The sequence below is a fragment of the Muscardinus avellanarius genome (assembly GCF_963383645.1).
Source record: "Muscardinus avellanarius genome assembly, chromosome: 1".
In the NCBI taxonomy this organism is placed as follows: domain Eukaryota; kingdom Metazoa; phylum Chordata; class Mammalia; order Rodentia; family Gliridae; genus Muscardinus; species Muscardinus avellanarius.
In genome coordinates, this window is record NC_137786.1 from 120,620,591 (window position 1) to 120,645,340 (window position 24,750).

The 24,750-nt window shown below is 48.7% G+C and overlaps 1 protein-coding gene across 1 annotated transcript in view; it reads right to left on the reverse strand.

Moving 5' to 3' along the window:
• Positions 1-24,750, reverse strand: part of GRIK4 (glutamate ionotropic receptor kainate type subunit 4) — a gene marked incomplete at both ends in the record, with an annotated part of 288,755 nt that overhangs the window by 134,972 nt on the left and 129,033 nt on the right. Inside the window, 3 exons of the mRNA XM_080705143.1 lie at positions 6,410-6,463; positions 12,040-12,218; positions 24,025-24,190. Of these exons, the coding sequence (XP_080561269.1) occupies positions 6,410-6,463; positions 12,040-12,218; positions 24,025-24,190 (399 nt within the window). The remainder of the gene's footprint in view (positions 1-6,409; positions 6,464-12,039; positions 12,219-24,024; positions 24,191-24,750) is intronic.

The window sequence follows — 24,750 nt, forward strand, 5'->3', positions numbered from 1 at the left end:
GATATCCTTATAACTCAGTGCTACTCTCCACATATAGGACCAGTTATCCTCTCAACAGACAAGCCAGGGCCTGGGATGCCAACTGCTTTTCTAGCAAACACCAAAGAGGTGTGTGATGATGATGATGATGATGATGATCAGTGATTTAATAATGAGCCAGGCATGGTGGTGTATGCTTATAATCACAGTATTTGGGAGGCTAGGGCAGGAGGATGAGCAAGAGTGAGGCCCTCAGCAACTTAGTGAGACCCTGATTTGAAATAATAAATAAATAAATAAATAAATAAATAAATAAATAAAATAGGACTGGGGATATAGCTCAGAGGTGGGATACCCCTGGTTTAATCCCTAATACCAAGATATTACTACTACTATTAATACTAATACTACTACTAATAAGTTAATAATGTAACAGAGTTTGCTTCCTGGTTGCCAAATCCATTGCTCTTCTCCCTGAATACAAAGCTAGACTACATTTCCCAGCTGCCTTATAGGTAGGCATGGCCATGTGATGAGTTCTAGCCAATGGGATTGGAGCAAGAATAGGTGCTACTCCAGACCTGCTCTATAAATCCAGCTGTATGCAATCCTCCAGGTTTTTTCCTACCTCTGGCCTCTAAGAGGACACATTCATAAACTAGAATCTGGGCCCCAAAAGGCCTTATGGAAGACTAACCACTTATTAAAAACACCCTTTGATGTTCATTTAAGAAATAAACAGTCTTATCATCTGTGGGTCCTACATCCATGGATTCAACCAACTATACACCAAAATATTTGGGAAAAATATTTGTACTGAACATATACAGACATTTTCCTGTCATTATTCTCTAAACAATAGCATACAGTAACTAGTCATATAGCATTTATACCATAATAGGTATTATAAGTAATCTAGAGATGATTTAAAGTATACAAGAACAAATACTGTGCCATCTTATATATAGGATTTGAATGTCTGCAGATTGTTATCCACAGGGGGTTCTGGAACCGGCCCCTCACAGACACGAAGGGAAGAGACTGGGAGGTTGATCAGTTACAGAAGCCAGCACTGCCTACCAGATGTAAACAGTATTATCAGTAACTAATTTTTAATGCTTACTAAGATTTTTTTAAAGGTAGATACTGTTATTATTTTACCACGAAGAAATGGAAGCCCAAAAGCATCAGAGCCGCACATCCCTTGAGTTCCTGAACTGGGATTTTCACCAGTTCTGAATGGCTTTGAGGACAGGGGGATTTTATACATGAGCTTTCTCTTATGAAGCTTCTAAGCAGCAGGCAGGACCCTCAGCCACAGTCACGTGGTCTTGCTTCTGCTGAAGTGCAAACTCCAAACAGAAATAAACACATCTGTCCACTTCACACCCATCAGGATAGCTGGTATAAAAACATGAAAACCAACGATATTGGCAAGGTTGTAGTGAAGCTGGAGCCCTTGTACATTGCTGGTGAGAATGAAACATGGTACAGTCATTTCAGAAAACAGTTTGGTGGTTTCTCAATAACCTAAGTATATACTGACTATAGGATTTGACAATTCCCCTGCCAGATCAAAAGGGTGGAGAGCAGGAGCTTGAAGGGGTATTTGCCCATCCATGTTCATAGCAGCCAGAAGTTGGAAGCAACCCAAGTGCCCATGGATAGATGAATGGGCAAATTAAATGTGGTCTATATACACAACAGTATATTATTCAGCCCAAAGAGGGAAGGGAATTCTGACACATAGATGAGCCTCAAGGACATCAATCTAAGTAAAATAAGCCAGACACAAAAGGATAAATATTGTATGATTTCATTTATATGCAGAGCATAGTCAAATTCATAGAGATAGGAAGAAGAATGGCGGTTGCCAAGGGCTGGGAGGAGGAGGGGATGGGGAGCCCCTGTGTTGTGGATACAGAGGTCCAGTTTGGGAAGATGAAATAATTTTGAGGGTAGATGGCATTAATAGTGGCACAACAATGTAAATATACTTAATGCCACTGAAAAGTATACTAATAAATGGTCAAATTGGTAAATTTGGTTATATACATTTTTCATAATAGTTTTTTTAAAGTAGAATTGTATTTTGATACATAATACAACATGGGTAGACCTAGAAATATGCTAAGTAAAATAAGCTAGACACATAAAGAATAATGTTGTATGACTCCACTTACACATGGGACCAGAGTAGGCAAAATCAGAGAAGAAAGAACCATGGTTGCCTGGGGCCAGGAAAGAGGGGATAGAAGGCTATTGCTTAGTGGATACAGAGTTTATGTTTGGGTTGAGGAAATGTTTTAGACATAGATAGAGTTGATAGCTATATACCAATGTGAATGTATTAACCTCTGTGTTATAAACTTAAGATGGCTAAAATGGCAATTTTTATGTTATATATACTTTACTGCAATAAAAAAAAGTTAAAAAGGAAAAAAGGATGGCAGGAAGGGGGGGAATGAATGCTTTCCTGATGGGGGCAGGAGTCAGTTCTCAGGGCACCATGTGGATATCTGTCTTTTATGACTTTGCACAGTAATTTGGCTGGCCTCATTTTGTCCCTTCCCCAGTCCATCTCTTACTTTGTCCTAAATCGTCCTCTCACTCTAGCCTGCCAGTCAGGCTGTTTTTCTTCCTAGTCCCTTTCCAGGGGCCTGATCTTTGGCCAAGTACACACCTGGCTTTCAATTTGCCTCTCAAGTTCTTGTGATTTGGACCCCATGAGCTGCCCCTCTGCCCCTGGGCTCTCTCTTTAGCCAGGTGCCATTCTTAACTGTCAATCAGGTAAATGCTCTGCTGGGAATGATTCCTGACCCACTGGAATCAGAAACCAGGGAAGAGAAGTTGTTTCACCAGTCATACCTCTCACACAGGACCATCTACCCCAGCCCCACCTTGAAATAGATAATACACTGAAAGACTTGGATGCCTATTTACTGTTCTCCATAACTGGGTGCTTTAACATCTACATCCATCCAGCCATAGAGCTCTTTCTCTGTTCCTTGCAGGGTCTGTTCCTGCACTGGGGTCTCTCCCCTCCTAAAGAGTATCTCTCATTATCTGACACAGTGCTGCTGTCAGTCTATCACTGAGCTAGGCTCCTCCTGGATTTGTAGACCTGGCTCTTCCTTGGACTCATTCAGCTTCTCCCCAGATCTGCTGTGACCACAAGACCCCTCTAGCAGCCTCCGTGCTCTCTGGCTCAGTTCCTCCTGTTGCAACTGTCCCCTGTCACTCAAGATCCAGGGTTGGCAGGTACCCTCTCCCTGATGTCTAGACCCAGACACAGAAACTGTGCCCCGACAAGGTCCAGTGAATTGACGGTTTGGAAGTTCGATTCATGGTGGATCATTTTGGCCCACTCTTGTGATAGGTAATAAGCTGATCAAATCCTGAGCAGACAACCCAACTCATTTATTAAGATGCCTTAAATCAATCAGCTCTTACATGCGCAGGTGGGACTGAGACATGGGGACTTGGTCAATTACTCAATAATTACTGACACAAACGCTGCAATGGTTGGTTTGGTGATGCGTAATAACCCAACTACCTAGTCCTATTCATTCTCTGGGAATAAATACAAAGACATTTTAGGAGCCATTTTTACAGGCCATTACATGTGAGGCAGCAAAATATGTGTCTCCCATTTCTTTTTGCTCGTGAGAAGCAAAATAGGACTTAAAAAAATCCCCTTTATTAAACTCACACTGTGAGCCAATTGCTGGGTGTACATGATTTTCAGAAGCAAGTATATTAGTGCCCATTTTCAGAAGAGGCTGCCCAGGCTCAGAGAATTTAAACAACTTGGGCAGGATCACACAGCCACAGCTACTCAAACTAGAATGTCAAGTCCTGTCTACCTGAAGTCTAGGTCCCTGTCTTTTCTAAGTAACCATGCTTCTTCTCAAGACAGCTGATGTGAGAGCAAACAGCACAATGGAATCAGAACTCAGAGAGAGGGGACATAACAGGGATCCATCCCTAAGGAATCTGGAGAGAGAGAAAATTAGAACAAAAGGCTAGATGGCATCTGTGTCTTGGGGACAGAACTAGAATCGTAGCCCTCAAAGCACTTAATATAAGTAACATTCCTGTTAGAGCCCAGACTCTTCTAGAAATCCAAAGCACTATGGAGAAGTTTCCAGAATATTCTCTCACTGAGTTTTGCTATTGCTATGATTCTGTTTGCTTGACTAAGCATCACCTGGACTGTCACTTTTCTAATTTCCCCTCTTGCAAACTCACAAACCACACGAGTCCCACTAATTCCAAGTTCAAAGAGCTCTCTGACTGAGGTAGCTGCCAGAGCCCCTCTGTTCCTGGCCCAGCCAGAAAAGAGCAAAGCTCTTTGAAAATACATCGCAGCATTATGTTAAAATGTACAGTGCCTTAGGAGCACAGAGTGCTTGCGATTTACAATGCATTTTTACTTAAAAGAATTTTAGTTGATCCTTGTAATAACCAATCAGGCTTTGTTATTCCTATTTGAGAATGCGAGAGCTGGTCTCTGGGAGTCGGCAGGCTCGCCCAGAGCCTCGGAGAGCGCAGGGCAGAGCGGGGGCTTGACCGGGTCCCCCCACTTCACAGACCAGTGCTTTTTCCACTAGAAAACATAATCACCAACCTTTTTACCATTTCCCAGAATGGCGAACAGTGTCTTTTCAAAAGTCTCTAAGCCAAGCAACTCCATCTGATTTCTGATCACCCTCCAAGAGACTCGCCTCCTTCCTTACACCTGCTAAGTGACTCAGTGACTCCTGCTGACCAGACTTCTCCTTCCTCTACTGCTGCTACTTCTGCTGCTCTGCCCAGAGCAGGATGGAGCTGCCCTGGCAGGCTGGCGCTGTGCCCCAGCCCCTGGCCTGCCTTTGCTCCTCCTCCTGCTCTCAGGCTCCCAGAATGGAACTCGACTGTACTTTAATCTCTTTACTCTTCTGCCAACTTGCCCAGGCCGCCCCAGATGCCTCTTTACTTTAAGCAAATGCTTTTGCATTGCTCTGGGAATAGTCTAATCCTTTTCTCCCCTCTTACATGTTAATGCACTGATTTACAGCTCAGCCTTAGATAGAAAAGCCCCAAAAGCAGCAAACAAAGCATTTGCTCTGCGCATTGTGGGGTAGGAGGGAGAGCTTCGGTGTGCTGTGAACTCTATTTCTGGATGTGGGTGCTGTTTACACAGATGCCCACTTGCAGAAAGTTTCTTTTTTATTTTTTTGAGCTGTGCACCTACAATATGCATGGTCCTTTTCTATATGCATACTAGACTTCAGTAAACAATTCCAATCATAGTGCAGTCTTGAGGTGTGTTGAACCAGAACCAGCCATTTTTACTTGAGTTTAAGCAAAGGGCAATGGCTTTCTGGTAGGCCTGTGGCAGGGGCCCTATGCCAGAATAAAGGCTATGCTGGATTCCTCTAAGGTCTCCTTGAACTTGAGAGCAAAGGCCTGTCAGATCCTTCAAGGTTAACAGTTCTATAGCAGCCAAGAAAGGGCTGTTTCACGGACACCCACAGCTAGAAAAGAACAAGGGTCTCTGAGTCCAAGCCTTCTCTGTAGGCAGGCATCTCCTAAACACCACAGGACATTTTAGGAGACTTGTCCCTGAGTTCAGGCAGGGAGGATGCACAATATCCTCGATTGCTCATTGTACGCTTTCAGCAAGAGAGTCTTTGCTTCTGAGTTACCTTATTCTTCTTAAGGTTGAAGAGTCCAAGCTGTGAGGTTGAATTCTACTCCCTAACTTACCAAGCCTCTTTTAGCTAGTTGATATCTGCCTTATATACTATTGTTTCAAAATTAAAATAGCTCAGTGATGAAGCTGTCCATATCCCCACTTCATATATAAGGACCCAAATATTTGGCACATGGTTAAAATTTGGCAATGCTGGTAGTTAAATCTGATTCAATAGGATCTCTACAGATCTCACCTTTCTCATTTGCAAAATAAGATTTGGCTAAGATGACATCTGGAGACACGTCCAGTTATAATGCTGTAATACACATACACTTTCTACACCTGGCTTTCCAATTTCTTGGTTACCATAGAGTTAAGGTGATGGAGAGACAAGGCTGCAGACCAGTAACTGGACGTGCCAATGAGGCATGTCCACCATGCCACAGCCCAGGGGGATCAGTGCTAAGTAGCTACTGGAGTCTGCACGGAGGCATCAAAGTCCTCCAATTCCCATTCTCCCAAGGCTAAGATGTTGGGACAAGAAGCTTAGTACAATCATGGGTCCCATTCTTTGAGGATGGCCCAGCTTTCTGGCTGGCCTTTGCTCCCCTGCCTCATTTCCCCACTCCCCACTTCCAGGGCTTCATCTGTCATGAGCTACTAACCCTGACCACTGACCCTGACCCTCTCTGTGCCCACTGACCCTGACCACCAATCTGTGCCCAAGAGGAGAGCTGCAAAATGTCTTACCAGATTAGTGAAGATATATGTGTAATAGGCTGACACCATCCCTAGTTCAGCTGCCTACAAAACAAAGAGAAAAATATTAGAGGAGAAAAGAGCACTATACTGGAAGCACAACAGTCCAGGAGCCAAGTGTCTGCCACTCTCCCAGACCACCTGCCCTCCGCACCAGGCACATCACAACATCTTGATTCATTCTTACATTACCCTTGATCTTGGAGGATGGAGCATGGACTCACTGGCCTCTGGAGCAGGGTTTCACCTCTTCCAACCCGTTCCCACCCCAACCAAGACACACACAGGAGCTGATGTTCTCAAGAGAAACATGTCCATGGGTACAAGTAGATATCATGGAAGCCCAAATGCCTTTACAGGAAGTTAAACAAGTAATAAAACAGCCTAGAGCAATTTTCCCCACAACTATTAACAGTGGCTAACTCATACCCACTGTTCTGTATGTACCAGGTAATCTAAGGCATTCTACATGGGTTAATCATACAAGGTAGGCACTGTGATACCCCCCACTTCCCTCATCTTACAGCAGAGGAAATGGACATGACAGTAGTCTAAGTAACTAAGATCATATGTCTCATACATGGAAAAGATGAAATTTAAAGTAGGCAACCTAATGTTAGAGTGCTTGCTAGAACACTCTCATCCATATTCTCTCTCTCTCTCTCTCTCTCTCTCTCTCTCTCTCTCTCTCTCTCTCTCTCTCTCTCTTCTCTCTGTACTGGGAATTGAACCCAGGGTCATGTCATTCTACTTCTGAGCTACACCCTAAGTCATTTTTATTTTGAAATAGGATCTCACTAAGTTTCTGGGGTTGGCTGTGAACCTGAGATCCTCCTATCTCAGCCTCCCAAGTACTGGGATTACAGGCAGGTACCACTGCACCTGGCTCTAATGTTAGTACTCTTAACCACAGGATACTCCCCCCCTGAATACTGTGGCACTGATGGAATTGTACATATAACCCTCTTAGTGCTGTGGCATAGATAATGGATGTAGGCAATGCCCAAATGAGCTCCACCCTGTCAGAAAGCAGATGAGGCTCATAAGCATATTCTAAATCTGCAGTAATGTAGGAGACATGTGAATAATTTTCAAACTTCAGCCCTTTGTTAGTAGTAAGGAACAAGTTCACAATGACACGTTTCACCCTTGATCACAGCACACCAGCATGGCATCATTCCATTCCACAGCTGAGGGATGTGGCTTTAGAACAGCCTCCCCTCTGTCTGATCTCTGTACCCATCATAAATACCCCTAACCAACCTTCCCTGTCAGTGTGCCTGGCTTTGAGTGTGACAGGTGCTATAGAAACTGACAAGTAGATCAGGTAAATAATGAGCCTGGCTCCCTCCTGGGCCCTCATCCCTTCTGACAGCTGGTTAGATTTTCATAATAGATCCCTGCAGCCCCAGGCCACTGGGAGACCGCTCTTGTCATCACTATTGAGGCAAACGGGGGAGAAACAAGAACAGGGATGATTTCATTCTCCTCCTGCATAGTGTTTCTCTCCAAGGGAACTCAAATAACTTTGTGAGCTCTCTTACAGGAATGCTCTTGGGCTCCTTGGAGAATGGACAAGGGATTATACCGTCAGGTCCTGATGGGAAGCTAAAGTGAAGAGGGGCTTAGTGACAAGGGCCAGATCACTCGGGCACACACTTAAGGCCCCCATGCTGAGGTTCCTGCTTCCTCCGAGCAAAGCTCCACTTTCTCCTCCATGTCCAGAGCATGACCTGGGAGGACTCCCACTCTCCATACCACACCAGAACTCACATGTTCACATGGCCCTAGACCCACGTGAGCCCCTGTTAGCAGGAACAGGCTGTGGGTGGGGGGCTGAGAGGGGCACAGTCGGATGGTTAAAATCCATTTTGTAGCTGGGCGTGGTGGTGCACGCTTGTAATCCCTGAACTTGGGAGGCAGAGACAGGAGGATCGCGGAGATTCAAAGCCAGCCTCGCTGGCTAAAGAGACCCTGTTTCAAAAGTATAAAAATAGGCTGGGCATGGTGGCGCATGTTTGTAATTCCCGCACTTGGGAGGTGGAGAAAGGAGGATTATGCAGGTTCGAGGCCAGCTGCACTGGCTTTAAGAGACCTGCTTCCAAATAAAGAATGTATAAAATAGGTCTGGGAGTATAGCCCGACAGTAGAAGGGCTTCCAGGAACCCCAGTACCACAAAAAAAAGTATAAACATAGGTCCAGCCAGGCATGGTGGTACATGCTTGTAATCCCCACGCTTGGGAGGCGGAGACAGGAGGACCGTGCTGGTTCGGAGCCAGCCTCGCTGGCTTAAGAAACCCTGTTTTCAAATAAAATATAAAATAGGTCTGGGAGTTTAGCCCGGAGGTAGAAAGGCTTCCAGGAACCCCAGTACCACTAAAAACAAAAACACAAACAAAAAAAAAATAGGTCTGGGAGTTGTAGCCTGGGAGGTAGAAGGGTTTCCAGGAACCCCAGTACCACCAAAAAAAAAAAAAAAAAAAAAAAATCCATTTTGTGAAATCTGTTGTCCTAGAGATAAAAGACAAGAGATTCTTGGTTTTTAAGACCTGAATTCTGGGTAAACATTGAGTTTGTTGCTGGAACAGACGCTCAATAAAGTAGGGGATTACTCTGAAAATCCTCCTGAAATCAAGAGAGCAGAGGCCTGCCAAGCTCCCAGGCCCAGCTCCCATGTGCATGCTGGGAACCCCAGAGGCTCCATGCACACGTGGTACACCCAGTTTCCCACGCCGAGTTTACCCTCCCCAAGGTCCAGGATGGCTCCTTGAAGCTCCCCGGAGGGAAGAACATAAATTCCCAGGGAAGCCCCAGGATGGAGGCCAGGCCTGCTGGAGGGGCCTGCCTACCTGGGACCAGTAGGCTGTTAGAAGAGGACAAAGGGATCGGGCCTTTCTGAAGCTTTGCTGCTCACTGATCACTGTGGCTGCAAAGACACAGGAGCCGGGACCCATGGGGGGGATCAGCAAAGATGGCCAAGGAGCACCCAGCAGAACTGTTTGCTAGTCAGGATCATTACAGGCAGAGGCTCCTTCAAAAGCATAGCCCCTACAACAAAACAAAACCTCAAACAAACAAAAGCTCCAATAAAATAAATAAACAAAAGAAGCCATACAGCAGCATTTGTAATGAGAACTCCCAGTATTTGGCAAGGTACAATGAGTCACCTATATGCTGCTGCTGTGGGTGCAAACTGTTACGGATTTCCAGCAGGCAACCTGGCACATCATCTCAGTGTCCTTCAAAGCATGCATACTTTTAACTCAGTGCTCCACTCCTAGAAATTTACGCTAAGGAAACATTCATGAATGCACATCACGATTTATGTGCAAAGATGTGCGTCCCAGCACCATTTATTACAGCAAAAGATTGGAAACAACCTGTTTCTCCAACAATAAAAGGATAGTTAAATAAATTCTGGGACATCTATGTAATGGGAAATGACATACCATTAAAATATTTGTTGAAAAATATTTAATAGAGAAATAAAAGCCTGGCACATAATTGAGTGGGAAGAATAAACAGCTTACAGAAAAGTTTGTGTAGTGTGCTAATAATCTAGGGGAAGATATGTTTAAAACAGAAAGATCAGACACCAGAATTTGAAAGTGGTTAACTCTGGTTGATGAAATTGTGCATGATTTATATTTTCTTCTATCTGTGGGCTTTTTTGTACTTTCCAAAATTCCAACAACAAACTAGTCATGCTACTGGATAGAGGAGGCCAATTTTATATGTGAGGAGGCACAGAGTGTAGATGGGTGAGGGGCTGCCTGCCCCCCAGGCTCCCACCTGGGCTTATTCAGGAAAGCTCCAGCTACTTCCATCCTCGAGGGGAGAGAGCTGGAGAGATGTTTATCTACCATGCTGAAGCCCATATTCCCTTCTCCCCACCTTCCTTAAGGATAACCCCTCAGCCTTTTTCTCTCATCCCCTGGAACCTGGAGCAGGTTTTCCATTTTTTTTTTTTTTGAGGTACAGGGGGTGGAACCCAGGGGCTTTCTACCTCCAAGCTATACTCCCAGACCTATTTTATATTTTATTTGGAAACAGAATCTCATTAAGTTGCTGAGAGCCTCAATAAGTAGCTGAGGCTGGCTTTGAACCCGTGCAATCCTCCTGTCTCAGCCTCCCAAGTGCAGGGATTACAAGCGTGCGCCACCACGCCCGGTTAAGTTTTTCATTCTTTTTTTTTTTTTTTTGTGGGTCTGGGGATGAAAACCAGGGACATTCAACCTCCAAGCTATACCCCCTACCCTATTTTTTATTCTTTATTTTGAAACCAGGTTTCACTGAGTTACAGAGGGCCTCATTAAGTAGCTGAGGCTGTCCACGAACCGTGATCCTCCAATCTCAGCCTCCTGAATGCTGGGATTACAAGCGTGTGCCACCACGCCCAGCTAGGTTTTCCATTCTTAATGACTTCATTGATAATAGCTCCAGAAATGAGAGAAAAAAAGAGAAAGAGAAAAATTGTTTGTGTGTGTGTGTGTGTGTGTGTGTGTGCGCGCGCGCGCGCGCGCACAGTGAAATGTAGAGTTGGTGCTGTGGAAGATTACTATAGCAACAGGCTGAAGGGACAGCCCTCGGTACTGAGAGAACTCATTCAAATCTCTTATTAACTCTTAGACAAAAACTGGCCTGGGAGGGGTGGTTGGGAGGGAGAGAGAGGAAGAGACAATCATGCGAGTGTCTACAGGCTCCTCTCGGTTTGGCAAAGGTTAACGAGGAGCCTTGCTCCCCCAGTGGAAGATGGCAGGTTGTGTTTAAATGTGCAATTAAAATGGCATTAGAGAAGGCCAGAGCGCCAGAGAGGTTGAGGGAGCTGCTGGGGAGCCCGGAAGCAGGGCCTGCTCTCTCCAAGTGGCACGTCTAGCCCAGCAGCTGAGGAACCGGGACCAGGTGACCGCGCTGCCCAGCTGTTTCCAGTCTGTCCAGCGTGGGCCCCCGACACCTGCCTCCATCCCTTGCAAAGCTCTGGCTCCCATGTGTGCAGCTGCTGACCCAGAGCCTGGCCCCTGCCTCAGTCTGGGGAGCGCAGGAGAAGCTGCCTAGCTGCAGGCAGGAGGGGTGTGCAGTACTGCCCTCCCCCCACCCAGGGCTGGCCGCGGACAGATGTCTTCACTTCCCAGACCTGTGTCTCTTCATCTATAGGACAAAGACAGTGTGCCCCCCACCATGTCACCGCTGTGAGGACCACGCTGGGAAATTACAGAGGCACTTTGTAAACCACTGAACGACATGTCAGGATTAGAGACAGGCCTGCTGCTCACAATACACACTCGTGAGACTGTCCTGCCTGTCAAAATATGGAGCTTCTATGGTGCCTGGCGAGCCACCTCTGCTAGAGCCCTCAAGTGTCTCCTCGGTTCCTCGATCCCCTAGAAAGCCCTGTCGCTCAGCTAGGTGCTGTTCTGCCAAACCAGGCACTCAATATTTTTAGAGCCTCACTATCATCCTGATTTCTCCTTTGAGCTTGCAGGGACTGTCCATTGAAACAGAAGTACAGAGAGAGGTTTGTCAGGGATAGCCATAGCTCGAAGACCCTCGAAGCAAGAGGCGGGGTAGGGGAGAGAGGGATGCTCCATGCCCACCAGCGCCCACCCGGCCCGGTGCCCACCTTCAGGAGGATGGTGTGGGACATGGAGGCGTTGGCATGAATGATGATGGTGGCTGTCTTGTCATCCCGGATCTCCTTGAGGAGTGGGGTGGGATCCCGGGTGTCATCCAGCATCCGGACCGAGAGGGTGTCCTTGGAGATAAGAAATTGCCGGAGCAGCTTCTCTAGGTTTAAAAGGCCTGCAAGGGAGAGAGGAAGAAGCCCCCGAGGGTCTGCAGAGCTGCCTGGACAGACACAGGGCACAGGTGACTAGGGCTGGGCATGGGGTCATGGCTGGTGCTAGGGAGCTATAGCAGAACTTGAGCAGGTATCTCGGCCTCTCTGAGCTGCAGTTATCCCATCTCATGTAAAAATAGTGCTCCAAAGCTCCATCACCCTCTCCCCACCTTGGAAATGCCCTGTTTGAACTGCGAGCCCCAATCCTTCCTTGGAAGCAATGTGCCTGGTGACTGAGACCTGGGTTCAAAGCCCACCAAATGCAGGTGGCTTTCCCCACTTCCATGACCTTTTCGTGTGGTCATTAGCCTTGACTTCAGTTTCCTCATCTGAGAAGTGAGGGTTCTAACAGCAGGCAGCTCACAGGGCCATGGGAACGTTAAATGAGGTGCATGTAAAGCACTCAGGCACCTGGTAAGCCCGCATGCATGTCTCATCAGGCGCTAGAAAAGCTTTTGCTTTCATTTGGGAGGGAGGGGAGTGGTTCCTTTAAGATCTCAAGGCCCAGAAAACAGGCCTACAAAATCCTTTGAACTCCTTGGAGCCTCGTGGCTGCATTAAGATGAGGTATTATTATGATCATAAAAGAACAGCCTTTGAACTACATTCCATCAGGCAGGAATCCAGGTCCTAAACAAAATGGAAAAGGGGGCCCACATGCTAACGGCACCCCCCTCCAGCTATCTGCTTCCGAGGCCACGGTGGGAGGAGGGGTTCTGAATGGCATCACTGAGACCGGAGAGTCTGAATTCTGCCTTGGCTCTGAAGGCAGCCCAGGGAGAGGGCATACGTGTGGCCAGAGGGTTGTATCCCACAAAAGCAGTGGTCTCAATTTGCTCCCAACACAATGACAGGAGTAACATTTATTGAACCCTTACATTCCAGCTAATGTGCTAAAAGTTTTTGTACATGTAAGTTCTTACAAGAATCTTATAAAGTACCATGACCCCAAGAGCTCAGAGGATAATGGGGGCAGGGAAGTAGGTAAGTGGCAAGAAAAGGTGTTTTCTACTGGTCTCAGGTCCCAGGGCTACTGTTTTCTGTACTGGCTGATGGGCTATTTGATTTGGGATGTCTATAGTAAAACCCTAAAGTCTCTTCTCTGTATCCCCCTGACCATAGAGAATCAGAAGGTAATTGAGAGGGGGCCAAGAAATACGTGCATCCACCTCCTGCTGTTGCAGAGGTGACATGGCTTGTCCAGTTGCACAGGGACATAACTGGGACCCAGCTTCTCGTTTTCTGATTTCTACCCAACCTTCTTCTTATGATATCAGGCACCATTTGAGACGAACTGAGCAGGTGTCAGCTGGAACAGTGTCAGGGGAACTGGTGTTTCTGGGGAGGAAAGCCTATGCTTGGCATGCTCTTTTTTATTTGTATTTATATTTTTACTTGGACACTGTGGATTGAGCCCGGGGGCATACTAACTCTGAACTATACCCTCAGTCCTTTGTATTTTTATTTTGAAACGGTCTCAGTAAACTGCTGAGACTGTCCTCGAGCTTGTGATCCTCCTATCTCAGACTTCCAAGTACTGGGATTTCAGGCATGCACTGCCATACCTGGCTTTTAGCATTCTCTTTGTTCTAACAAGAAGGATAAAGACCAGGGCTGGAGCCCAAGGTCCAGGCATGACAGAAACAGGAGCTCCAGAAGGGTGTTCCCAATCCCCATCTTCCTGTACCCTGTCTTGAAAAGGCTATCCAGGGAGCCAGGGCTGCAATGGGGAGAGAGGAGGACCTGTGAAGGCCACAGTGCGGAGCTGGTCTTCCCTCCCTTCCCCAATACGCCTCCACAGACATCTGCAAAGCCCCATGGCCATCTGTGCCTCTCACAGCCCTCACCGCCAGCCTCCATCTTCTAACTCCTTCAAGGATCCATTCTTCATCTGTGAAATGTGCATAACAGGGTGAGGGCCCTCTCAGATCCTAGAAGACATGTCGGGAACCGGGAGGTGCCCTCGCAATGGCTCTGATCCCTTATTTACTTATCCGCACAGTGCTCAGGGGATGAGCCCAGTGAGCACCTGCTCTTGGGAGCTTAGGGTCCTGGGATGCACAGCTGAGTCTATGACAAAGTTTGAAAAATAATCCTGATTTATTTGGTGACTTGAGCCAATTTTGGTTTTCTATGGGGCAGCCTTTTTCCCACCTGAAAAAATGTCTTAGCACCTGACCCCAAAGGAGCTCTATCAAGGAGGTGAGGAAAGACCACCTTCTGCAGGGGAATCAGCCCCACAGCTAAAGAGGCCGGCACGGAGGGGCGAACCCTGCACATCCTGATGTGCAGCTCAGAGCTGCTTTGGAGCCTGGCTGGGAAAGCGGCCAAAAACTCTGGGATTCTTCAGACAGGCAATGAAATTCAGCGGGATGAGGCTGGGCAGCCCAGGGGACAAGAGCAGGATTAGGCACAGCACCATGATGCCTGACAAAGGCAGCCCAGGGACCTTTTATCCCTTTAAAACCGGCAGGTGCACTGAGCTCCCAAAGAGTGAGCCCCCAGACTTCAGTCACACGAGACCCTGCTCCAATCACTCCCCAGCTTGCCCTTTCCTTGAGGTGCTGCTGCCCTTGAAACAAGACCAGCATGGCCCCGCTTCCACCTAGCACGCTGCATGTGTGGGCATGGGCAGGAGAACAGGGCAGTGGGTCCTCGGAGACATGTACAGCCTACCCCGTGCGTGTTGCCCACCAGCAAGTCGGTCCTTACCCAACCTGGCAGTACATGGCAATACACACACACACACACACACACACACACACACACACACACACACAACACATACATAGGGATGTTGAGGCAAATTCTGCACCACCAAGTGGGCTAGGGCAGTGAAGATGCATCTGGGTCCTCAGGGGTGAAGTCAGAAGAATGATCACCTTACAGGTTATGCAAGGACCTTGGACCTTAAGGTCATCTGTCATCCTCAGGAGCTCAACACATATTGTTTCCCATTCATCCCTCATTGCTCCTTACCCCATCTCCTCTCTCTGTTCTCTAATCTTTACCCACTTCTCACTCCTCCCAACTCCTACAGAACCTATCAGCCAACCCTCAGAATGAAGCCCTTGGTTATAAAATATAAATGTGACAGCATATAGATGTCTCTTCATTGAGATCACCTCCTGATACACCCAGCGTACGCTGAGAACATCCCTATTTAGAAATGTGTGTAGTACCCCTGAGCACTGTGCCTGTGCGCTATGGTACTCCCCTCACGATCGCGTGGTGAGCGGAGGGCCCCAACTCACACTGCTGCCCCGCATCAAGAGAGAGTGACTGACCACCTATCAGTAGTCAGGGAGAAGATCCGAGTCCAAACCTCCAAGTGTGTTTCAGTTGAATGTGCACCATTCTCATACCAAGGTAAAGTGGGAAAAGTTAAGTCGAACCATCTTTACGTCGAGGACCATCAATCATACATATGTACGTATCTCTGTGTGTGTATGATTATGATGTACAAAACACACACGAGTTATTTCACAGTTTTATGTAGTGTCATGGTTTGATCTTAAATGGCCTCAAAAGCTTGTGTGTTGCAGGCTTGGTCCCCAGATGCAGCAGTTACAGAGGTGAGAGCTCTGACCTCATCAGTGGGCTATGGAGATGGAGGAAACTCGGGGTGGTGGGGCCGCATTGCAGGAAGTCAGTCCCTGGCTGAGCACAGCACCTGGCAGTATAGGTACGCCCCTCAGGATCCCGTGGTGAAGTGGGTGCTCCCTGGAAGGGTAGGATTTGTGCTTGGCCTCTTTTGCTCTCCCTCTTCTTTTCCCTCTCCCCTTCCTTTCCTCTCTCCCCCACCCCACTACCATGAGGTGCAGCTCTCCCCTGCCATCTGCTTCCTGCCATGAAGTTCAGCTATGCTGCAGGCCCAAAGTGCTGGAGCCAAGTGAGCAGGGAGCGAAACCTCTGAGACCATGAACCAAAATAAACCTTTCCTCCTTTGAAGTTGCATATCTCAGGTATCCTGTTAGCCAGTGATAGAAAGCTGACTCACACGCAGGGATCCCACGTCACAGGGCTGAAACAGACTGTGTGTGTGGGGAGACTCTGCATCTGCCAGGCCAGAGGCAGCAGTGGCAGGCAGGGACCGTCACCCTGTTACCAGGGAAGCAATTGAAGGAAGCTGCTGCAGAAGGCATGGGAAGGACAGCCATGGGGGGGGGGGGGCTTGCTTTCGGCAGCTCCAGGTCTAAAGCCAGGGGCAGTGAGTGGATGGGAGTCACAGGGATGGACTCCAGCTCCACAGAGGGAAGAAGCTTCTGCTGGAGCTGAGTAAAGATAGAACAGGCTGTAGTGAGGGACTGAGCTTCCCACCCCTGGAGGTGGTCAAGTGGAGACTGAAGCCCCTCTTCAGGATCATTGTGGAGGGAAATTAAACTAGAAGAAAAGATGAAACAGAAAAACATTCATGTCTTTCCATCCGGGAGGTTCCCTAATTCTGTGAATCAGATAAGGATACTTTTTAATTCTAGGCAGTGGAAGAAGGTATGGTTTAGTTACATTAAGAATTTGCAGAGGAGAAGGTATGGTTTAGTTACATTAAGAATACCAGGAGTTTCTATGGAAATTGTCATTCTTCCCACCTCTGTTTAATGGAGCTAAGGGATTTACCAAGGGCAGTTGCCACAGAGGTTAAAATCTGCTCTCCTCCCTGCACCCTGCACCTCCACCCCAACTTTTTCTCCTGAGGAACCATCAGCCTAGAGGCAGGTGCATGCCAAGTCTGAGGTGGAGAGGGACCTGAGCCTTGCTTGGGATGTAGCAGTCTGGACTGATACTTGGGGAGGCAGGAGCTTGTGGAACCAGAAGGCAGAGTGCTGAGAGAGCAGGAGCGGGAGGTACAGCTGGGGCTGGACAGTTACCTAAGCCACAGGTGAGCAGGGCCACTGAGGACCCCTGCACCAAAAATAAAATAAAGACTGCACAGTGGCACATACCTGTAATCCCAGGACTCAGGAGGCTGAGACAGGAGGATCACAGGTTCAAGGCCAGACTGAGCAACTTAGCAGGACCCTCAGGAACCTAGAGAGACCCTTATTTCAAGATAAATAAAAGGCTGGGGGTGTAGCTCAGAGGTAGAAGGCCCGTGGGTTCAATCTTCAGGACCACAAATAAATTAAAGTAGAAATAAAGAAAACACCGATTTCAAACAGCTTTCTTCCATCTCTCCTGGCTGATAATCTTGGAGTAGTGCTTTGGCCTGGAAAATGCTCACATTCCCAGGAGAGGCAGCGCTTTTAACTCCCTAGGGAGGCAGCTGATGTACCATTCCCCGGGAGGATGGTGGAGAGGCTTTAATAAGATGATGTGAGTTTAATGTGTGCACAGGGCCCTCGACCTGGCACGGGCTCGTTCCCGTTCCCCTTCCTTAGGGTGTCTGATTATTCGGCTCCTCCATGGAGCCCATTCTGACCAGAGAGAGGAGGAGGGTCCACGGTGCCCTGTCATGGGAGGAAAGGAGTACAGGACAAGTTCAGTTCCACCTGCCTCCTGGCCACATCCTCCCCGGGCAGGGGAGGGCAGAGGGAACGGGGGAGGCCACCTTATTGGGCTCTGGAAGCTGTCCCCTCATGAGGGCTAGGACTGGCCTCTTCACATGAGGGTGAGTGTTCCAGCCAGTGTGTGGGGCCCCACCCTGAGGACAATCTCCAGAGGTGCCTGGGCTCATTATGAGTGGACTCAGAACTCACACTGCCCTGGCAGGAGTACAGTGTCCTAAGCCACGAGTGAGCGGGGCCATTGAGGACTGCGCTGTGGTGCACATCCACAATCCCAGTACTCAGGGCTGGGATAGGAGGATAGCAGGTGTCAAGGAAAGTCAGGACATGGAGGTGGTGCAGGGCAGGGCCGAGGCCACAGAGCTGGCAGACCTGGAACGGGGCAGATGCGAACCCAGGCTTCTGCCCCCGAGGCCTGGCCTCCGACTCACCACTCAAGTTGGCCTGGGGAGGTTCACTCCTCCAAGTAACATAAAAGCAAGAGCCCCTCCTTTCCGTCTCCTTTGCAGGGTTTGGAAGAGCAAGGAGAGGAGGCAGCTACCAAGGCTGTGACATTAAAAACGGACTCCAATCTCTTTCCTTCATGCACATACTGAGAGTGTTGATTGACAGAGCCCACTCACGAGGTCTTCAAGAGTGATAGGGCTCAAATTAGAGAATGCAATTTTGTGTTGGTGGTGTTAGAGACTGAATCCAAGATGAAAGAATTTAAAACTTAAGTGAGATGATATGGGAAGGCTCAGCACCACATGCAGATCTCAGGAGGTGATCCGCAGCAGGAGGACGGCCGCCTTCCCACACACCAGCGGGAAGACATGGGTGAGAGTGGCATGGGGGGGCTGCCACCGCTAGTGCCCTCGGACAAGGCCCCCACTGCCTGTCCTCTGCCTCTGCCTCTGCCTCTGCCAGGCTGCATGAGGAAATAAAAATAGTTAAATGTGTAGCATGTTCTGAACCCAGTTACTGTTCTACCCATTATTCCAACAGGCATTAGTTTCTCTGTGTCACCCAGAAAGCAAGGCCCAGAGAGGCAAAGTGACCTGCTTGACACCACATGGCTGCTAAGTGGTGGGCAGCCTGGTGTGACTCCAAAAACTGGCTTGCTTTTTCTTCCACCATTGGGCAGTACTTCCTTTTAGGAGTGGGAACTGCCTAGAGATCAAATCAGGGCCTCTACAGCAACCCCAAGGCTGTTTACTAAACACAGGGGCAGTAGGAGGGCGGTGCCAATCCTTAGCTCCCTTCCAGATCCAACGGTGGACGAAGTGGTTCACATCTGAATCCAGCACCTGGGAGGCTGAGACAGAGGATCACAGGTTTAGGGCCAGCCTCATCCACTTAGCAAGGCCCTCAGCAACTTAGGAGATCCCATTTCAAAATTTAAAAAACAGGGTTAGGGGTGTGGCTCAGAGATAGAATGTTCCTGGGTTCAGTTCCCAGTATAGAAAAAAAAAAAAAAAAGATAAGAGTGATTTAAGGAAAGAAAAAGTGCATTGCAGGAGTGCCTTCCTTGGTATGGACACCAGGTCACCTACTCTGGGTGTGCTGTTCTGTTTTGCAGGGAGAGATCATGACCCCGCTTTATAGGTGAGACAGCTGGGGCTAAGGAGACAGGAAGCTGCTTTCCCAAGATTACACAGGCAGTAAATAAGTGGCATAGTGAGAACCCAGGACCCATGGTCACAAAAAGGACTTAAAATATTTAGAAATGCCAAAGCAAGTAGTTAAAAAAATAGTTGAATCTGGGTGTGGTGGCACATGCTTGTAATCCCCGTGCTTGGGAGGCTGAGACAGGAGGATCATGCAGGTTCGAAGCCAGCCTCAGCTGGTTTAAGAGACCCTGTTTCCAAATAAAATATAAAATAAGTCTAGGAGTGTAGCCCAGAGGTAGAAGGCCCCTGGGTTCCATCCCCAGTACCACCAAAAAAAAAAAAAAAAAAAAGTTGAGCCGGGCATGGTGGCGCACACTTATAATCCCCGCGCTTGGGAGGCAGAGACAGGAGGATCGCGCAGGTTCGAAACCAGCCGTGCGTGCTGGCTTAGGAGACCCTGTTTCCAAATAAAAATGTAAAAATAGGTCTGGGAGTGTAGCCCGGAGGTAGAAGGGCTTCCAGGAACCCCAGTACCACAAAAAAAAAAAAAAAAGTTGAACCATAAACAAAAATAGCAGGGAAACACCTGCCTGGTTCTGGTAGCTGTGAGTCCATCCTGAGGGCAGGTGATCCCACTCATGGGCCCAGGGAGCCAGAGTGGGCTGCCCAGCTCTGCTTGGAAGCCAATCCCCCAGGCTCTAGGAATGCCCAGGACCCCCTACTGCCCCCACCCCTGCCTTTCCTAGGTTCATTAGAAACTGGCCCTTGCAGGTGTCCTAATATTTTTTCTCATTTAAGAAAAAAATAATGTGATCTATAATATATCTCTACTTGGTGCAAAACCTGCTTATTAAAAACCTACTTTGGGGAAGCAGGAGAATAAGTGGCCCGATTCCCCATGGATGATCTCCATTACGCTTAGTTTTGATGGTTGGAATACAGAATTCCACCCCTGTGCTTAGTTACACTGTCTCTCGGTCCTGCACTAATAAGGCAGGTGGGCTAGCGTGTCCTCCAGAGCAAGCTCCCAGCCTGCTTCCCTCAGCCTCTCGTTTTGTCCTTTGATGGGAGTTTTGTCTTTGCCCTTGACTTCGGGCTGCTGCCTTCCTTCCCCTGGCTCTGGTGGGTGGATATCTCAGCCAGGGGAGCAGCTGGGGCTGCAGAGCCCCTCCCTGTGCCAGCGGCTCACCCCTCAGGAGCCTTCCCGCTGTGCTCCTGACCTGCACCTCTGCTCCAGGGACACCACTCCTCCCAGGCACAGCCTGCCCTGATGCTGCGGCTCTGGGCTATTTGTACAGATCCCGGTAGGGGGCGCTGCACAGAGACGCTCCAACTTGAGAGTCAGCCCCTGGGAGTCTTGGCTCAGTCCCCTCCAGAACCTGAAGGGCTCCAGGACTGTTCTCTGGGCTCCCGCATGATCAGGGAGGAGGAAGCAAAGTGGGAAAACGCAAGCAAAGGTGAGCTGGCCTCTCAAGGAGCTTTCAATGTCAAGGAATGCCCTAATTCTAATGGAAGGAGGCCGGTAGGGAACAGCGCTCAGAGCCCAGTAGATGTCTGATTAGATACTGAACAACAATTTTCCAAATTCCAGTAGGAGCTGAAGCAGAAGAAACGGGGCTGAGCCTAAAAGCAAGAGGGAGCAGGGGCTAGACCAGAGGAAGCACTTCCTGTTGGGTTGGTAAGACTCTGTAGCCAGCACTGAGGAAGACTGGGATGACCTTTGCATGGAGATGTTTATGACTATGACTGGCTCTGTGTCCTAACACCCCCCACTGTACACATGGCAGTCCAGTTTGGTTCCGATGAGTGAGCTGGCCTCACTCCGTTCCAGGGAAGGACCCTTGACTCCATTACTCTATTCACCAGTCCAGGATGCCGCAGGTGAAGGGGTGACAGGTGGGATTTATGGAACTGTATGCCATAAAATGGCATACAGCCAGGCGTGGTGGCGCACGCTTGTAATCCCTGTGCTTGGGGGCTAAGACAGGAGGATCGCACAGGTTCGAAGCCAGCCTCAGCAACTTGGTGAGGCTCTCAACAATTTAGTGAGACCCTGTTTCTGAATAAAATATAAACTAGGTCTGGAAGTATAGCCCGGAGATAGAAAAAACCCTGGGTTCCACCCCCAGTACCACCAGAAAAAGAAAAAAAAATACTAGTACCCTGTGGAGCTTTCCATGAGCTTCCTTTGGGAGCTGGTGGTCAAACCCATTTGGAAGATAAAGAATTGTATTTTGCCACAAGACAAGTCACTTTCACTGATGCAGATGTGAATGTCACAAGGGAAAATAGAGTGAAGGGTTACAAGCTTTCTCTTTTTTCCATGGAACTACTTGTCCCAGAATACTTGAGGTCAGAGAGTATTGTCCAAAAAGAGCATTCTGCAGTGACAGGCGCACCCCATGCCTGTGCTGCTCAGGGTGGCCTCACGGCCATGCTGGCTCTGGAGCCCTCAGCGTATGCTTAGTGAGGAGGAGAAACTGAGTTTTAAAATTCAATTTAATGTTATTAACTCAGATTTAAATTTAAATAGCCCCACATGGCTGCAGCTCCTACCTTGGTCCACGTAGATCGAGAGGAACCCAGTCTGAGAACTAGTATGGGCATCATGATGAGAGTAGGTTGGACTGATTCAGGAGGTTTGGGTTCAAATCCCAGTTCTACCACTTACTAGGTAAAGGGCCCCAGGCAAGTCAAACTACTCAATGGGCCTCCGTTTCCTCTTCTGTAAACAAAGGGTTAGACTCTCTTTATCGAGCTCTTATGGAAGCCCTTGATGGAACCTCTGCTTGAGAACTCCAGTGACTTGGGACCCAGCACCCTACTGTCTTCATTGCTTCCTGTCCATTGGCCCTGCTCCATCTTGGAGAACACAGACCACATGTTGCTCTTGTCTTCTGTCCCACACTGTTAGCACAGTGTCTGATGCCTAAAAGATGCCCAGTCGATGCCCTCTGGCACATGCCCAACATGATGGGCCTTCTCAGGACCTGCCAGCCCAAGTCTGAGTGTCTCTTGAGTCTAATCTGAGTTCCCCCAAGCTAGTACCCAAACTCAATTGTTTCCCTGATGGCATACCCGTGATCAGAACCACCTATCCTCTGAGGACATCCCTAGGGAACAGACCAAGTCCCTCAGGTAGCACAGGACCAAGTCCATGCCCCCTCACCCACCACTCCAGGGTCTGCACTCCCGTCCCCAGCTTCTTTCCACCTGCATATCGACTCCAGGCTCCAACAGCCCCTGCCCAGGCACAGCATCGGGACGTCTCTCTTCCTCCTCACCTGCTTTACTCTCTCTCTCTTCTCTAAGTCTTTTTCATCCTTTGAGGACCATTTGCAGCCCTGCCCCAGTCTGGAAGCCCTTCCTGCCACCCTGTGCTCAGGGGCCTCTCCTTTTTGACAAGCCACATTGCACATTGGACTCTTCCAACAAACTACTTACTCCACACCTTCTCACGCTCCTCTGAGAAGAGCTCCAGACCTCTGGACTCGCAGTGAGAAGCCCTGCATGGGGGCATAGGCCCTGCTCCAGTTGTGTGACCTTGGGAAAGTCACTTCTCCTGAGTCGCAACATGCCCACCTGTGAAAAATGGAATCCCAGCACCTCCCAAACTCTGGGGTAATCATAGGAGCAGAACTGGGACTCTATTACTTGTTTCTTGGGCAGCAAAGAGGAAACACTTAATAAAACTGAGTTGAAGAAATAATGAATGAATGAATGAATGAATGAATGAATGAATGAATGCACATACACAGACCATCAGTGCAAAGGCCTGCTGATGCAGGTGGCTCTGACCAGGGCCGGGGAGGTGGCTTTTGTTTGGGACCCTGTTGGGATTCCAGGACAGAGGGAGGGCTTGAGAGTGTGGAGCAACTCTGAGAAGGAAGGGAAGGAGCCCAGGTGAGAGATGGTGCTTCTCTGCCTGTGCAGCCCAGGAAGACTCGTGGGAAGACAGCTGCGCAGATCACAGACACCAGGTCAAGCACTGTCCCCAGTGCAAGCCAGTGGCCAGCACCTGCTGACCACGTGTGAGTGCACAGCTGCCCTGGGAGCACATGGACTCACAGGTTGCCGGGAGGCATGGGCTTAAATTAGCTAAATCTCATAAACACTAAATTTATGTCACAAATTGTCTGAGCGTCAGGGAAAGTGCATTTCCAAACCCTGCATTTGCAAAAAAATGCTTTACCAGGAATTGACCTTGGACCTTGTTCCATCAGCAAAACCTGCTCTCTAGGGAAAGGAGCTCTTCAGCCCATCAAGTACAAATGCATTCAATTTTGTATTTTTCCTCTCTCCCTCACTTTCTCTCTCTCTTTGTATCTCCTTAACAATGAGACTGAAGATGTGGGAATTGAGTTTGCAGATGTGAAAAGGCTTGGCAGTGGGCCAGGTTCCTGTAACCTAGTTCCTTTCTGTTCTGGCCATGTCTAGGGAGTCCTGGCTAAAAAGATGGACTTTCACTTGCATGAACTCACCCATGTGCGCGCGCACGTGAGCGCGCGCGCACACACACACACACACACACACACACACACACACACACACACACGGACCCATAGGCATGCCCGGCCCTGCTGAATCTGAGCCCCAGGTGTGGCTCTGGCAAGGATACAGGGAGCCACAGTGGGGTTATGCTGACCACAGCGGGACTGACTGGGGCAACTTACATTCTGCTTTGGCACAGATGAGGCAGGCGGTGGTGCAGTTGAAGAAGTTCAGGATCCCAGCTACAGCCACGCTGATGTCGGTGTTGCTGGGGTGGAGGTTCAGGGTTGTGAATCTCTGGAACTGGAACTTGACAAACTCCTCTGGGGCCACTTTGAAATGAGGGACCTGACAGGAGGAACAAATAACAGGCAGCAAGGAGGATTCACAATGGAAGGTGTTGGGACGCCTTTGGCACATACTCTAATGGGAGATAAAGCTTCCAGGCCCCAGGGAGCCAGGGGAGCCAGGTCCTTGGGAGACAGACACGATGACATTCCTGACAAGAACAGGACACAAAACCGTTTGGCTAGAGACCTGTGTAAATGTCCCAGGGTCTGCAAGCTGGGTCTGTGGCCCAGAGAAGGCAAAAGAATAGGTCTTTACCCCCAGAGGAAGTACCTGAAGCAAGACAAATGGTCCTGAAGGCATTGCCTTTCAATGTTTGATTTGTGGTTAATAAATCAGAGCAGAGGTGGCAGCAAGAGAAAGACACTGCCCTGGGGACTAGGAGAGGAATCCTGTAGCTCAGCCAACGGGCGTGCAGAACAGCAGGAAGAGGCAGCGGCAGGATGGGTCCTGGCAGACACGCATGTGGGGAATGAGGAGCAGCAGAGGGGCCATGGCGGCAGCTCCGGGTGGAAAGGGAGAATAAACACCTCTGGCCCCATCAGGAGTGTCAGCCGGCT